The following is a 17,931-nucleotide window of genomic DNA, read 5'->3' on the forward strand; positions in this document are numbered from 1 at the left end:
CTCCCTTCAGTTCACGCACGTTCTATTGCGTGTAGTAGGGTCTGCCATCTAGCTGCTTAAACTATAAATAAAGACATGAGATTATGCTTCGCGGCAATGAATAGAGGGATTCTTTGCTGCCCCCTACAGTCCATGCAGGCTGCGTATATACATGGCTTGGGCACACGGTACAACGCGATCACTGCGCGTAGAAATATGTATAAATTGACCTATAATTTATAAATGATATAGAATACATCATGGGGATAAAAATAAACAACTGATATCAGGCCACATCTTACACCATTTGATTCACTTCACCAAAACAAGCTAGGCAACTATGTAAAAAATGAAATGGCTATAGCTATACTTACCGCTTATGTCAATGATGTAGCTATTAACATTCCCGTTAGCATCCACAGCCGTGACAGATAGTCTTGGAGCGCAGCATGTAGCCCGGTAGATGGCTCTGATCTCTTCCCTGGTGCCGGATATGAAGTTGCTGTCGTAGACCAGACCGATGGGTATTGAGGTGAGGCGGAGAAGCCCTGAAAGATAGTTAAAACAACCGAAAATCACTAAAAGTCGCTAGAAGGCCAAAGAAGCGGGAAGGCCATACAATCCGGACCGTGAAAAAACAGGAGAGCTGAAGGCCTGTGGGTACGGACCCACGGGTCAAGTAGTTTGGAGGCTCTTGTTAAGATGCAAATATTGTAGCCGCAAAGACAGCAGTATACACTGACAAACATTATCTAGATTGAAAAATCAGTAATCGTAACAAAATTCTCTATCAAACAGCTGTCTATGTCTACAGGCGACTTATTAGGAATTAAATATAGAACCCCGACTTGTACCAAGGAGTCTCTTTTGATTTTTACCAGTAGCTCGTCGGTGAAGGATAGCATCGTGAGATCACAATTCCCAAGTCCTAGTTGCCCCTCTGGATTGGAAAGTCATATCAAATAACATCCGCTTTTGTGAAAACGAAAATTCTTTGATTTTTGGGTTTAAATTACCAAAAATGCCTTCTCTAGGAACCGAATAATGCTAACATGGGGGATTGGTCATACCTGAACTAGCATCCCTGGCTGTAATGGTGGTAGACCAGATGTGCTGAGCGCAATCGTCTCCCTGCCTACCGATGCACGTGCCCTGGAAGGTATGCCTGAGTTCCGGAGCCCAAATATCGACTGAATCTACTGTGTTGACTACGTAGACGTACGCGGAGATGGAGACCTGGTCAATGCCTGAAAGAAGAAAATTTATTAAAATTTGAGGGAAACATTTAGGACGTCCGCAACGTTGCGCGTGTGCACGGAGCGGGCGAGCAGCTTAACGAAAAATACTGACTGCCGCTGACTGACGCGGGCGCGTGCGACGGATTTTACCTACAACTTCACCCGCGCGCGTGCGCCCGCTCCTTGCACCCGCGCGACGTTGCGATCCCTTTTAGGGATGCCCCAAGTCTGGTAACGTCATCATTGGTTCGTTAAAATTTGCGTGTGTAAAAACTTTGACGGAACGGGATTTTTCTCTATCGTCATATTTAAAGATGATCAGTTCGTTGATTGTGTCAAAAATCTTCTTTCTTCGACTTAATGACCAGAGTAAGTTAAAACTGACTCGCGCCTTAAAGGACTCTCAAGCTTTAAATCTAAGGAGAGGATGTTCTACCGCTTGTTATGTGATTAAAAAAAGTACAGGTTTCTAGAGTCGGCAAGGCTGGTAGCTCTGAAGTTGCGTCTATGGGCTATGGTTATGGAGCTCGGGCTTACCTATAGCCGTGAATGTGATGAGATCCCTGGCACCCGGCTGAGCCGTACTGGTGATTGATACGGACACAACCACGTTGACTGTCTGGCCGCTCAGTACAGTTTGGCTGGGAATAAAACAACATCTTAGGTTTTGGCAAATAAATCAGAAGCCCCGTTTTAAAAGCTAAAGCGTCTTTTTCTGTAGCTAGTTGGAAACTCCACAGTTGTTTTCGTTCTTATCAGGTCAGGATCGGATGATAGGATGATGCAAATGTTATTGGCACACCTATAGTGATTTTTGTATTTAAAGTAACTCGTGCATTTTCTCTCGAAAAGCGTGATTTGATGAAGTGGAACTGCTGGTGAAGGGCGTAAAATGATGACATAATGTTTTGTGAAGTTATTTTTTATTGTTAAATCTTATTCTTTTGCTCAGTCCATGTAAACACGTTTAGGTTTACCTCTACCTTTATTGCGTTTAATCAATTCCTCCAAAATAGAGCTAAAGCATCAAGTGATTAATAAAAATGAAAGACTTACGAGCTAGGACTGATTCCTGTCAAAAACCTGAGCTCGCCTCTTGCCTCGAATGAGAACCTCACAGATTGGTCCCTGTAGTTTGTCACCTCGAAATGTAGCTGAAAACGTTAAATAAATTATCAACACAAGCCGTATAAAAGCCTCGGCAACTCGAATACCTGACTATGGTATATTATTGTAAGACTTAACAAAAATATTATAAATTTATGTCACAAATTAATCTTTTGGTATTAGAGAAATTCCCAATTTCAGCATTGTTCTCATTCTTGTAATAGGTGGAGGAAGAAAACAAAATTATTTTAAGTACACATGAGTAGGTACATAAGTTGCGGAAACTTCCAAAACCTCGGAAATGTTTTCGCACTGGGGAATTTCACAAGGTTCCAATTTGGAAATGGACGGTTAACAGTACTGACTGATGCAGTGCCATAAAGAGAATTTCAATTTTCGATGTTAGCGGTAGGCCCTCAGGAATAACCTAAGTTAAGATACAATACCTGCAGGTTGTCCCCTGGTGAGCCGTACAACCTCGTACTGAGACCTATCTGCACGGCAGTCATAATGGTTCCTTGCTGGTTCACGACCTGGAATTAATAGATATCCTGTCAAAGGGCACAACCATCGCCAGTCGTTTCATACATTTCATAAAAAAACAACCCCCTTATGTCAACATTTTGCCGTCCCACTTAATGCCTAAGTATTGGACTTGTCAACATGTCGAGAAAATCACGTGTACTTAACTCGATATTATTACTAAGTTACCAAAGTGTTCTACTATCCTTTTCTTGGCTTTATCGCGAGATTAACTCAAAGGCTTGATGCTTAGGTATATGCCATGATCGTCCGCGTAGAAGTCGTTATCAACTTACAACCCCCAATCTGAGCTCGACAACATTTGAAGAAAATATATTTAAAAGTCCTACCTCCAACAGGTGTAGGCTGTGCATAGTCAGTATCAAACTTAATTATTAATTTTGTTAGATTACCTGCGACGTAGCTCTATTGTAAGGCAACACGTTGCTATCATTATAGCCTAGTCGCAGCCTGGCGAATGCAATGTTAGCCTCCTCGGCGCGATCCAGGTCTTCAAATTCCAAGATGGCGGAGCGGCCCAAGCGCACCTCAGGTTCGTTTAGCGGGCCTGACAGACGGACGAATGGCTCGCCTGGAATATATACGTTTTAATTGAGAAAGTGACATTGTTGTTGTGGTTGAGTGGCCTAGGGTTATAGCGTTAGCATCGAATGCTGAAGACAGGCTCAATTCCAACCGGGGACACTGGAGGCCATGCTCAATGTTTCTTTCTTATATCATATCTACTTCAGTTTACCAACATGACATGTTGTGGTTGTTATAACGACTAAAATTACTCCTGTCTCCTAGCTGACGGGACAGGACATCAAGAATAGTTGATCGAAACAAGTAGATATGCAGCGTTTGTCATAGTTTTTTACAAGTACTTCATCTCCGCTATACGACTGCCAATGCTTTTCAGTCTCCTGCTATGAGTTTTACTCTTATAGTTATCGTTTTCCAAGGTGAGGCATTAATCCTCTGCCTTCACATCAGGTAGGAGCACTGTTGCATTTCCATTTGGAATTGTCGTCTACGTCTTGTCAGTCATCTTCATCTGCACAACAGGATTGTTATTTATGGTCTGGTCAGTCTACAGCTTTTGTATTTACCTCTGATATCCCTGCCTAGGATCCTGACGTAGACCCTTTTAGCCTTCACGTTGGGTAGCGGTATTGTTTCTTCTATTTCCGTCATAGGACTATCCTGGGGAACGTCTTGACCATCGCCAGCTATAGGTTGATAACTGTGAGAAAATATTTTAAATTAATACGAAGTGGAAAATATAACGCAAATCTGTTTAAACAAGATTGAAATTTCAAAAACGCCCTTTTTCAAAAGATGGATGTAAATATCGCGATATCCAATACGACCTTAGCTAGTTAGGTTTTTCTGAACTTATGAAGATACAAAACATGCACTTGGCCGGTCTTTTTATCACTTAAGTCGTAAAATCTTAAATTTACTCAGGTTCGTATATTTTTTACTGCTATATAGCAACGATGAAGAAATACACTCCCAAATACGAAAGCGATCAGCATATACATTATATGATTATGTTGTCAATAAAATTGTGTGCAGTAAAAGTATGATTGAATGATTGATAGTTACGATACGACAGGCCCTTATCAATATTAATCACGTGAGACGCATTTGATTACAGATTTTCTGATTAGACGAAAGTGAGATTGAATTTCTCAGTTACAATGACGTTGGAAATCTAACTGTCAAATATTTTCACACATTGGTTTTAAAGTGTATGTGTGTGTGTGTAGTGTGTGTGTGGGTAGAAAAGCGATTTTTACCCGCCATGATACTTCATTCTTTCTTTGTTGAAGCGGGATAGCGTCTACACGTCGGTCTAATAGGGCCAATAGGGAGTATTACTGCAATGTTTTACCGCTAGAGTACAGCACTAGCGCCTAGCGTAAACCATAGCCTAACTTATACATACTGTGCCTTTAACTGTTTTTTTGACAAGTTTTTACTGATAATAAAATATGACATTGTTGCAACAAGCCGGTTTGTTTACAGAGGGCCTACCGGGAAACGCGAAAATCGAAATTTAGTTATCTGCCTCTTTATCGCTCGAATATGCAAGTGATAGAGAGGTTAGATAACAAAATTTCGATTTTCTTGTATCGCGCTTAATGACCAGATTGTGGTGGATTGTGGTAGTGGCGCCCCCTACGCAGAGTTTTGCGTAATATTCCCTATTGCCGAAATTAACGTTCGGCTCAAGACCAATGGATTTTTTCGGTGCATTATAAATTTAAAAAATTTGAAATATAGCTCTTTAAGTGTCGGTTGTCGTAATATCGAGATGTCCTCTTAAAAATAAGTTGTCAAAGGTTAAAGATTCGTATCTTTAAATTTAATCTTCCCGTGACAATAAGGTATGAAATACCATCATAAAAAGAAATGTGGGCTTACCGCGTAAACCGAAATTTGCAAATTGCGGGGATCTTTCTCTTTTACTCCAATGAAGGCGTAATTAGAGTGAAAGAGAAAGATGCCCACAATTTGCGAACTTCGATTTTCGCGGTTAGAGCCCTGACCTGAAAGGCAGCTTCGTCAATTCTGCACCATACTCGTCGACTAGCGCTGACTCCCTCACACTCGCAACTGGACCCACAATCCTGATCTTCAGCATATCTGTAAATAAAAATAACATTATCTGTAAACTCCTTTAAATCGCTTACGTAATTAATGGACACATCCTTTCATTTTTGTAAAAATGCTGTTGTCGCTGCCAAATGTATTCTATTACTAGCTTTTGCCCGCGACTTCGCCGCGTAATTTGGGTAGCTTATTTTTTTTATCCAATCTGCTTTTTATAAATTTCCCATACAAACAAGGGGGGTTTAAAGGAAGGAAAGGACCCCCTTAAAGGATGGTTTCTGGGATGAAAACTACCCTATGTCTTTCCCCAGGACCTAAACTATCTCTATACCAAATTTCAACTAAATTGGTTCAGCGGTTTAAGCGTGAAGAGGTAACAGACAGACAGACACTTTCGCATTTATAATATAGTATGAATATTGCCTAGCCTAGTCAGTGACCCTGCCTATCAAGTATAGTCGAATCCTGGTAAAAACATTTATTTGTGTATGTATCACTAATATTTGTCCCTGAGTTATGTATGTTTTCTATTTTAGTATAGAAGTATTTATATATAACTATATAATATATATATATATATATATATATTGTCTAGTATCCACGACACGACACGACTTATGGAGCTTACTGTGACATAAGTTCGTGTGTAAAATTATCCTGCAATATTTATTAATTAATTTATCAAGCCATAAAGTGGCTGAATGGTCTTAGTGTACACATTTAATTACTTATATTGATTATATTTTTAAATTTGTTTGCCATACGATTAAATAGATAAATAAATTTATCAAGCAAAGTAAATAAAACCGTGTAAGACATTGTGGAATCGCGCCTATGATTTTGATAAATTAGAAAGAGTTCAAATTCCACTTGTTACGTATTTCCCTCTGTCCTTTGATCTGTTTATTATCTTAATATTATTATATATTACTTAATGCGTCACCACTTTATTAAATAGTGTTATATGTTTGTTGTTTTATACACTATAATCTATAGTATTCTATAGAGTAGATAGTAGATTATAAGAGTATTTATCTGTGTTCGAGCATAGAGTAACTTATACTAGAGCGGTACTGTCATAGTAAATTTTGTAACCCCAGTAAATTCACTGCCATCTGTCGACACACTTTAAAACTAAAAATAAATATTTATAAAAATACGTTAAAATGTATTTAAATATGGATAAATGATTTTTTTTATTTGCATTAATTATTTTTATGATTTTGACCCATGTTCTTTCACTGATATGCGTTAAAATTGTTATATAACAAACGAAACCGTCAACGCCATCTATACGACAGTAAGCCAAAGCTAGTAGCGCCCTCTGAACGAGAATCAAATTTTCTTGATTTTCGAGGCACGTTTTTTCCTTAGACTGTATACATCTATTACGGAGTTATATCTATCTTTGGTTCGAACGTCGAAATATCTCGGGGTCACTTTCAAAAGTTTGAAGCCATATCTATTTTTGTTTGAATTAAATGTGCTAAATTGCATTATATCTCCTAGATTATCAATTAAAGGGGCCCACTGACTATCAGTTCTTCGGACGATATCGGCCTGTCAGTTAGAACAAAAATTTGACAGTTCCGAACAACTGACAGGCCGATATCGTCCGGCGGTCTTATAGTCAGTGGGCTCCTTTACAAATATAATTTCGATCGATGATTCTGACTGTTGTATTTTTTACAACTATTGTTTGTCTCGCGTGCCTTGAATTCTTGGTAAAGCATTCAGCTTTTTAAACCAAATAAGTTTTGGAATCAGTGCCTCCAATACTTAACCATTGAAACCATTCATTTATTCTTGATTTAGACTTCAAGTGCGTAAAATTAAAAAATAAATACAACAAATATGATTTTTACTACAGTGTAAGGTGTGCAATAAAAATATGAGCGTTTTAAGGGTGATGTGTTTTTTTCATACAAAAATAGTTTAAATAGTTAAACTTATAATATTGTCTTCGGTTACCGCGATAGTTACTCATGAAATAAAACTGTGAGACCGTAGTGTCGGATGATGCTGGACATTCTGATGTTTTGAAAAGATGTGTCCCGCCGAGTTTGTTGCCGGTCCCATATTGGGATACCCTCCTACAATTTAGGAGGGAATTAAATCTTCTCGGGTCCGAGGTGTTGGGTTGGAGCCGGCATAGTTTTTTTTTTTTTTTTTTTTTTTTTTTTTTTTTTTTTTTTTTTTTTTTTTTTTTTTTTTTAATCGCGTATATATATATATCTTTACTTGAAAAATAATTATAGTGTATAACTAGCCTTATGAACCGATTTTGCATGTACAACCAGCCTTAAAGTTTGTAGTCTATGATTGTTCATTATTTTAGTATGTGGGTATTTTTGCATTTTGTAATTTTTCCTCAGTCACCCGTTGACCACGAACGCTGTAAAGAGTTCGAAACGTCGGGATGTATTATAAATTCAATATACGCGATATAATCCGTTTTCATAGTTTTATTTCATAAACTTATGTATTTATTGACCTCAATCCTCGTGTCCTATGAATGAGTGAATGATGTTATCAGCTACTGATAACCCTTGCTATATGTTTTGCTTCCTCATTTGTTTATATCGATAATATGCAACTGCATGAGGTTCTTAAACTTAAGCAACCTAGAGCTTATTCTATTACAGGTTGGCCCAAAAATACGTTAACAAACATTTTTCTTATACGTCTTTTACTAAATGTCATTAAAAAAATCGGCCAAGTGAGAGTCGGACTCGCGCACGAAGGGTTCCGTACCATTACGCAAAAAACGGCAAAAATATCACGTTTGTTGTATGTGAGCCCCACTTTAATATTTATTTTATTCTGTTTTTAGTATTTGTTGTTATAGCGGCAACAGAAATACATTATCTGTGAAAATTTCAACTGTCTAGCTTGCCTGGTTCATGAGATACAGCCTGGTGACAGATGGACAGACAGACAGCGGAGTCTTAGTAATAGGGTCTCGTTTTTACCCTTTGGGTACGGAACCCTAATTAACATTGTAATCATTTAATTGAAATAAAACGTATTATCTTCAAAATATATTTTTTTTTGCTTTGACACACAAACGCAAATATGTAGAGGAAAAATCTTTGTCAATGTATTTTAGAGCCAGCCTTTAGGAATATTGACTGCAAAAAGTTCCTTCGTAATATCTAAGATTTTATTGTTTTCAAATACTACAGATGGTCATTTAATGACCTTAATTCTGGTTTTGCAAAAGGCTGTTTATGTCAATAAATAAGAACGGTGTGCCAAATGTCTGAAAAGACTATTAATAGTGTCTCTTAGCTCTGTTCCTGCTAGCAAAACTGAGCATTGGTTGGTGTTATACCTAAATATTACAGAGTTTTCTAATGTATGTAAAATTTCAGCTTAATCGAACACACCAACATTCATAATATTAATTTCACTTCGATCATAAGATTTGATTAAGTACAACAGAAACTGGGACAATTACAGACGAATAAATGTTTGAAATAATTAAAGAGCTGATTGAATTTGCTCTATTGAATCATAAAAAAACTACACTCCGCATAGATAAGATAATTATTCCCAAACAAGTATCTTTTTAATCCAGTTTTTGTGATACTTTAAAGATTACGAGGTTGAGAACCTCTGTCTTATTAGAACCCGAACAGTTATCGTGAATCTACAATAATAAATTATCATTCATTTGTTTTGTTTAGTTTATTACTCATCTTCGCCGCGACATGTCGTTGTAGTTTGACAAGCAGTGACCTTCATCGTTCTTAACGAAGTGTTTGGTGTCGAAGAGTGTTTTATATCGTGTGTAAATTAAAGATTTTGTTATATTTTTAGTGTTTCCGTGAAAAACTTTAGTTACGGAGCACTTATGGCTTCACTTCGGTCTTGCAAATCGGTTAAATGGGTTTTTTTAGAAACAGTTTGACGTAGATGCCTACAATTTGGAATATTTATTAATAATGTTTTGTGTTTATTGTTTATAAATAATTGAGTGTTACGGCTTTGTTGTTTCTGTTACTTCAGTACAAAAGTTACCAATTTTTTTTACTGCTGTCGAAATAAAGAGTGTTTTTTTTACAGTTAGTCTATAGAAACTGGTTCTTTAATATGTTTTCGACATATCGTTTTATCACAGTAATTAATTATACTGTACGGGGCATATTTATGTACAATAATTAAGTATAGTACTGAATAATATTTAAAAGTTACAACAAATGTAACTTGTAGAGTATCTGGTAAACAGTAGGTAGATATTTTTTTCTACCGGATATAGTTCTTTTTATTTCTATAGAAACATACGGTATATCTTATTACAGTAGGTTACTTAACACGCAAAAAATTATAAACGGACGCTTATTTTATCATTACTATTATAGTTAATCAAATAATCAGCAAGAACAAAGTTTTTGCAACCTACAACGGGATTCGCATCATTAAGTTTTTTTTCTAAAACTTATTTCCGCCATTTTAAACAATGGTTTCCTCTATTTCATACACGCACAACATTCATTCAAAACAAAACAAACTTTAAACTACTATAAATAGAGTTCAAATTAAAAGTACACGTTTAAATACGACAATACTTATTTATAAGATCTACATTTAAAAAAAAGTCTACCTAAATACGACTTTACGACAGTTACAATTCTAATTTCAAAAGCGATCACGTAACAAGGTGTGAAAAAAAAACTGGTTGGTTGATTGTAGAAAGCATTCGCCATTTAAAAAAGCAAGATTCCACGTTCGAGCGTGCAACGCGCGTCCTTGACCCGGAAAGAGTGCGTCGCCATTTTGGGAAGATGGCCGGCTGTCAGCTTGACGTTTTGAGGTTGGATTTTCTGTTTTTTTTTTGTTTTTTGCCTGGACACAAAGTTTTTTATGTACTCTGGTGTTTATAGCCCCATATTTTTAACAAAACTAGAATATACTAATTAAAAAAAAAAATTAGAACGGTCATGAATTTCCTATAACGTTACAGTAAAAAGATTGTAAAAATATGAGTATTTAAAAATACCTATGTTTTCTTCAAAAGTTTAAGAAATCATGTTTAGTCTGGCAACCAACTTTTTAATGGGAAAGGGCGGTAAAAAGAAAAAAAAGGTGTAGTGGATTTTCCACACATCACATTTTTAATTTCGCGCCCTTTTTCTACCGACAAATTGGTTTGACAGATTATAATTTGTGAATTGAACTTTGTGTCATGGCGCAAGAGTCAAGACTATTAAGTATTAACATAATTATATGTCGTCGATAAGCATGTATTGGTCGATATAATCCTGCATGCAATCAAACATTACGAAATATACCACAATGACTTGTTTACACTGTGTAAGCGTGCCCTTAGGCTCAACTTACATACATATATAGTTGGAGAAACTTTAAGTATTGATTTTGACCATTATGAATCTACCCCTAAGCTAATACCTACCCCTTTTAAATAATGGTTTAAGTCAGTGCAATTTTCCGATTCTGACATCAGTATGTATCACAAATTGCTATAGGTCACAAAGATTATTAACTAAAAATAGAGGACCCTAATATAGCTATCAAAGCAGTGTACACGTCATGACTAATTATATATTGTACGCGCTAATCACAACAGATTAATCATTTGATGACGCAGGCTCCGATATGATGTCCGAGAATGATCTTATTTTCTTAATAGGTATATTTTCAAGTTTCTTTACTATCTAAAATCATAAAATGCCGCCTGTATCGTGATAACAAGCGACTGTGCAAAATTATAACGCTAAATAAGACAATATGTGACGTTTTCAACCAAAAAGTACCACATTGTCGCTGGACGGTAAGGTTGATTTCAAATTGAAGCTATATGGAAATAGCGCCTTATTGACAACCGACAATAAGTTTATATTGTTTATTTATGTAGTTTATAAAGGTATTATAGTATATAAATATTATTAGTTTGTATATTGGCGTTAGTATTAGAATTTATATTTAGAATTTTTTTTTTCGCATCGCACTGCACCCACCTTAACAATTTCTGTTTGGCCCAGTGGTTGACTGGTAGAGAATGCCTCAAGGCATTAAGTCCGCCTTTTGTACTTGTTCTTGTGCAATAAAGTTTAAAAAAAATAAAAATAAGTACCCTTTTGGTTGAGAATGGCACATATTATTACAACGCCATCTAGTGGATCAAAACCTATCTACGAATCGCCGGTGCGTCACGTAAATACGGTACGGAACTAGGGGAAAACGCTAAAAAGTTTGAAAACCTCTGATCCACAAAAGTTCAGTAAAAGTGCGATCAACACTAAACAATTTCTGTTGTAGAAAACACTTTTAGACTGCCTTTTGTCAATGAGGATATAATAAGATATATAGAGCGGTACTGTCATAGTAAATTTTGTAACCGCTGTAAATTCACTGCCATCTATCGACATACGTTAAAACTAAAAATGAAGATTTATAAAAATACGTTAAAATGTATTTAAATATGGATAAATGTTTTTTTTATTTGTATTAATTTTTTTTATATGATTTTGACCCATGTTCTTTCACTGATGTGCGTTAAAATTATAAATAACAAACGAAACCGTCAGCGCCCTCTATACGAGAGTAGGCCAAAACTAGTGGCGCCCTCTGATCGAGAATCAAATTTTCGTGATTTTCGAGGCACGTTTTTTCCTTAGACTGTATCCATCTATTACGGGGTTATATCTATCTTTGCTTTTGTGTATTGATTTTACTTGAATGGTTAGTAATGTTCCATAAACTATGTTATATCACAGTATGTATGTATAGTATTACTGTAAACATTACTTGGTCATGTTTTTGTTATTGTCCATTTTTTTTATCTTATTGATATGTCAATGGACCGCTCATTTTCCTTAACAACATGGTAAACGAAGTTCCGTGTACATTAATAATACGGTCAGGTTTTTGAAGGTGCATACAGTAAGTAATGTTACCGGGGTTCTGAACGTGCCCCAACTGACAGAGCGGATGTCATCAGAGCCATGGAGACTATATAAAGGAGCCAAATCTCTATGTATAAAGGTGTCCATCAAAAAACAGTAATTAGGCGGCGCCACCATACACCGAAATACTACCAAAAACAACCTACGTAATTTGGTCGGATTATTTGTTGGTTCATGTTATACTCATGTCCTAGCCCCTAACTAGCGCCACCGGAGAGATTAGGAACTATTATTTAAAGCTGAAAGCGGTCACTTTTGCAACAAATCTGCCATAAGAGATTGGCGTCCTTTCTATACCATCCATAATCAGAGCCATCTGTGAAGATGGCTTCGCGCGAAATCCACGGTAGCGTCGGTCTCGGCATTGTTATATACCCAGTATCAAAAATAAATCGTTTATTCAAGACCTAGTGTGTTTTACTGTTATTAGTAATTGGTAAGGCAGAAAAACATATCTCGCCAAAATCGACAATATTTTGCACGACGCATAACTTGAAAACTTTAAGTCCTAGCAACATACTTTAAAGATTTAATGTAGATAATTTAATGGAGAACATTTCGTTAATAATATACAAAAAACGAACGCAATTATAAAGAAAATACCCCTTCTAATAAGTCGGACTGCGGCATAGACCCCATGACACTGGCGGCGTTACCTCTCTGTATTGCAAGGGAAATACGTTGAAAGAGGTACGCGCCAGCCCTGGGGTCCCCTGAGGTGTCGACCAGCCGCGCCGACAGTGCTCCCAGGAATATTTTCATGTCGGCTGACCAGGGACCCAAAGTCTCAACCGCGAGCGCCGCAAACTCATAGTCGTTAAGCAACGCTGAGTATTTGTGGCGCTTGAGTACTTGGGCCTGGTCTGCCGCAGCGCCGGCCCGAATGCGGGTCCCCTGAATGTGGGACTGTGCAAAGGTGTCGACACAAGTTGCGTCCCACACCAGGGCCCTTCCTAATTTCGTTAATTGGTAGTTTTGTTGTAACTTCTGTCGTTTTTCTACAAATAATGAAAACCGGCCAAGTGCGAGTCGGACTCCTGTTTCAAGGGTTCCGTACATTACACAACTTTTAACATCGTATTTTTTTATGTGGAATGTGAGTTTTTAAAAACCCCGTATGGACGGATCAAAAACTAAGTAATTAAGTCCAACTCACGCTTGACTGCACATTTCTAATAGGTTTTCCTGTCATCTATACGTAAAGAACTATTTTGTGTATTTTTTTCAAAAATTTTGACCCAGTAGTTTCGGAGATAAAGGGAGGGGGAATGGTCATTTTTTGGCTATTTTCTTAAATAACTTCTAAACTATTTATTTTAAAATTACAAGAAAAATATATCTGAGATTCTCAAAATGAGCTCTTTTATTTGATATGTAACACGATATAGTTTGAAAAACTTTATTTTTTAATTTTCCCATTTACCCCCAAAACTGGCCCCCAAACTTACATATGTGTACCAAATTTCAACCTAATTGGTCCAGTAGTTTTGAAGAAAATGGGCTGTGACAGACGGACAGACCGACAGACAGACGCACGAGTGATCCTATAAATAAGGGTTCCGTTTTTTCCTTTTGAGGTACGAAACCCTAAAAACTATACAAAAATGGGACGCAAAAGTGGGGAGAGGGAGGAAGCACCCATTTGACAAGTTGTTTCCACTTTTTTTCTTATTTACATAAGCTACATACATGTCTAGTTTGATGCTTTCTTTCGGATGGGACTAAACATTTGAAATTTGCCGGACTGTAAGGAACAGATCGCAGAAATTTAAATGTAAAAACCCATTTAAGTTTGTTAGTTCGGGGCCACCCTGTATAATAAATGACTGTTGCTACTTGAACCTTTTTGCGTTCTCGTCTTATTACCTTTTTAAGGGTCACTTACATCGTTTATTTTGTTAACTCATTTAATAACATGCATATATTAATAAATTTAAATGAAACGTGACTTACAACCCGATTCGATTAGTTATTACTATTGTGCTATTATCATTGCAAATAAGTACTACATTTATAAACTTCAATTTATTATGATTACGTATAAATATGATATCTGATTCTTATTAATCATTTAATGACCTCTGTAGCCTATTCGGTAGTGACCCTACTTAAGAAGTTGGTGGTCCTGGGTTTGGATTCCGGTAATGGCATTTATTTGCGTTATGTATCGTAAGTAAATACACTTTACAGTACATATGGTGCTACTTTCTCGCACTAGTGCGTAAAGTGCACTTTTTGTGCATATGTCGAAAGTTTAAAGGGCCATGTGTACTAAACGTTGTTCGATACACGTGCGAATAGGTAATTCGCAACTCGTGTCGATTTAAAACACTCCCTGCGGTCGTGTTTTAATTTATCGCCACTCGTTTCCAATTACCTCTTTTCCGCACTTGTATCGAAAATAACTATTATTGCACCACAGAAGAAAAATTCGATAAAATATTTACAATGTAAATAAAGATAAGAACAGGCGGTCTTATCGCTGTAAGCGATCTCTTCTAGACAACCTCTTCTTCTTCTTAATAAGGTGCGTTGGGGTAAGATTGGGGTTTTTGATGAGGGGTAAGAGAAAAAATCATCCGTATGCCGAAGTATTACGGGCGACTTTTCATCTTACCCCTCTTGAAAAACCCTTTCAATCTTACCCCAACGCACCTTCTGTATAAGTATGCAATAGTATGTACGTAAGATGTATGTGGTCGTCTTATACCTATAGTACAGGCTTTTTCTTAATCTGCGGTTAGGTCGATGTCCCAATTTGTTATTTAGTTTAATTTACTGTTACATACAGACACAGCGGCCATTTCATTGAGTACGGTTTTATAAATTCTCGCGTTCGAATCCGACATGTTTTTAAACATAATTAGTATTGCAGTCCAGCTTATAATTGTCTGGACCGCAAGGTCTGTTCTGCATAGATAAATAATCGCATTCAACTTTTACGTGACTTGCCTCTACAACTTAAAGTGTAGGTACTTGTGGTCACGGGGTATTCCAGTTATGTACATCTTTAAAAAACGGTATTCCCCTGTTTTTTATGAAAAAGCTTTATCCTTGATTGCAGCTTACGATATTATTGGAAGTTCGGGAAAGTCCATGGAATATTAGGATTTTTTTGAAGATTCATAGAATGGACCTGATATTGGAGACATATTGTTTCTGTTTAAAGTTCCACTAATAAGGATTTTCTAAATGGGTTGGTTCACCCTATGGTTATAGAGTGACCTGTGACCTTCAAGCTGGCGTGAAAGCGGAGCTGTGCCTGTGCTAACACACGCAGGTGGTAGTCGCAAGTGTCGCAGCTTACATATAGTTGCCACTTGCTCGCTTTGAAGGGTCACTTTGGTCACAGTCTGACTTGTTGCCCTGTTGATCGTCAAATGGCACATGGCTTAGGTTCCTATGGTTATAGACTGACCTGTGGCCTTCAAGCTGGCGTGAAAGCGGAGCTGTGCCCGTGCTAACACACGCAGGTGGTAGTCGCAAGTGTCGCAGCTTACATATAGTTGCCACTTGCTCGCTTTGAGGGGTCACTTTGGGCACAGTCTGACTTGTTGCCCTATTGATCGTCAAATGGCACATGGCTTGGGTTCCTATGGTTATAGACTGACCTGTGGCCTTCAAGCTGGCGTGAAAGCGGAGCTGTGCCCGTGCTAACAAACGCAGGTGGTAGTCGCAAGTGTCGCAGCTTACATATAGTTGCCAGTTGCTCGCTTTGAGGGGTCACTTTGGTCACAGTCTGACTTGTTGCCCTGTTGATCGTCAAATGGCACATGGCTTGGGTTCCTATGGTTATAGACTGACCTGTGGCCTTCAAGCTGGCGTGAAAGCGGAGCTGTGCCCGTGCTAACACACGCAGGTGGTAGTCGCAAATGTCGCAGCTTACATATAGTTGCCACTTGCTCGCTTTGAGGGGTCACTTTGGTCACAGTCTGACTTGTTGCCCTGTTGATCGTCAAATGGCACATGGCTTGGGTTCCTATGGTTATAGACTGACCTGTGGCCTTCAAGCTGGCGTGAAAGTGGAGCTGTGCCCGTGCTAACACACGAAGGTGGTAGTTGCAAGTGTCGCAGCGAACGGATAAATGCCACATGCCCGCTTGCGCTGAGGGTGAGTCCACTGGCTTCATTGGTAGAACTTTTAATCTGTTGAATAGAGATAGTTTTTTTTTAATACAATAAATTAATAATTCAAGAAGCTTATGACAGTTGTACCAGTGACGATCAATGAGAATAAGGAAATGGGCGAGGTTATTACCTTCGCGAGCGCATGCCATGCCCTTTAAAAAGTTACTTGCTGGATTTCCTTGTTATTTTAAGAGGAAACGAAATTTTCATCCGACCTCTTGTCCATTCAAACGTAGTCCTCATTTTCCTCTCAGGATATCAATGAATGAATGATCTCTATATATTAACCACTGCTATGCCCAACATGTCGGTCGTCATAACAAGGATTTCAACTTTTCAATAAAACATATACATTCGAAACATCTAGTCTAAAATAAGAATAAGCTTCTATTATCATCTTTTACATATTTGATTCAGATCAGACAAAGATATTAAATAATTCATACATTGATTTTAAATTTCGGTTGGCTATCTAAAAACGGAGACCACCGTGTCAATGAATATAAAAATATCTCTTCAATTTAACATTACACTTTGACGCAGTAATTTTAGAATAAGGGAGGAATGTTCAAGATTGATATTGCGCTGTAGCGGCGCGCGTCAGTTGATGTCTTTGGTGGTCAAAGGGTTCGAGAGTCAATAGAAACCCGATGCGAGGAACGCAGAGTGTTTTAATGACGCGAGGTTCAGGGTCCTGTCAGATACTCATGCGTCGTTCTGAGGATCAGCCCCAGGGAACACGAGGAACACCTCCCTTGGAGACGACTCATCAGTTCTTAAGAAAGCTCATATTAAAGTGTTGTATAGGTTTTGCTTACTCACGCTTCGTTCTGAGGATCAGTCCCAGGGAATACGAGGAACACCTCTCTTGGAGACAACTCAGCAGTTCTTAAGAAAACTCACATTAAGGTACACAAGCGTCGTTCTGAGGAGAGGATCAGTCCCAGGGAATACGAGGAACACCTTCCTTGGAGACAACTGATCAGTTCTTAAGAAAACTCACATTAAAGTGTTTTATAGGTCTTGCGTACTCACGCGTCGTTCTGAGGATCAGTCCCAGCGAATACGAGGAACACCTTCCTTGGAAACAATTCATCAGTTCTTAAGAAAACTCACATTAAAGTGTTATGTAAGTCTTGCGTACTCACGCGTCGTTCTAAGGATCAGTTCTAGGGAATACGAGGAACACCTCCCTTGGAGAAAAATCATCAGTTCTTAAGAAAACTTACATTAAAGTGTTGTATAGGTCTTGCTTACTCACGCTTCGTTCTGAGGATCAGTCCCAGGGAATACGAGGAACACCTCCCTTGGAGACAACTCATCAGTTCTCGAGGCCGCGGAGAAGGCTCGCACTGAAGTCATGTTGTACAGGTCCACTTGAGGAGCTGACAGATAACAAAAATTAC

General features: G+C 37.9%; 2 protein-coding genes across 4 annotated transcripts in view; one reads left to right on the forward strand and one right to left on the reverse strand.

The window, feature by feature from the left end:
• LOC134753247 (uncharacterized) overlaps nt 1-17,931 on the forward strand; it is a 112,265-nt gene that overhangs the window by 5,901 nt on the left and 88,433 nt on the right. The window lies entirely within an intron of this gene.
• The window catches only part of LOC134753253 (uncharacterized), a 54,273-nt gene that overhangs the window by 1,714 nt on the left and 34,628 nt on the right, over nt 1-17,931 (reverse strand). The window contains exons 10-20 of one of the 2 annotated variants that reach the window (XM_063689081.1): nt 17,828-17,910; nt 17,561-17,601; nt 16,395-16,543; nt 5,405-5,501; nt 3,959-4,092; nt 3,260-3,438; nt 2,771-2,857; nt 2,274-2,371; nt 1,755-1,858; nt 1,050-1,226; nt 354-527 (exon numbers count right to left, since the gene is read on the reverse strand). In XM_063689081.1, coding sequence (XP_063545151.1) covers nt 354-527; nt 1,050-1,226; nt 1,755-1,858; nt 2,274-2,371; nt 2,771-2,857; nt 3,260-3,438; nt 3,959-4,092; nt 5,405-5,501; nt 16,395-16,543; nt 17,561-17,601; nt 17,828-17,910 — 1,323 coding nt within the window. Of the gene's footprint in view, nt 1-353; nt 528-1,049; nt 1,227-1,754; nt 1,859-2,273; nt 2,372-2,770; nt 2,858-3,259; nt 3,439-3,958; nt 4,093-5,404; nt 5,502-16,394; nt 16,544-17,560; nt 17,602-17,786; nt 17,911-17,931 lie in introns of both variants that reach the window. The other variant, XM_063689080.1, reaches the window with a different exon arrangement.

This window comes from Cydia strobilella, chromosome 26 (assembly GCF_947568885.1).
Source record: "Cydia strobilella chromosome 26, ilCydStro3.1, whole genome shotgun sequence".
NCBI classification, from domain to species: domain Eukaryota; kingdom Metazoa; phylum Arthropoda; class Insecta; order Lepidoptera; family Tortricidae; genus Cydia; species Cydia strobilella.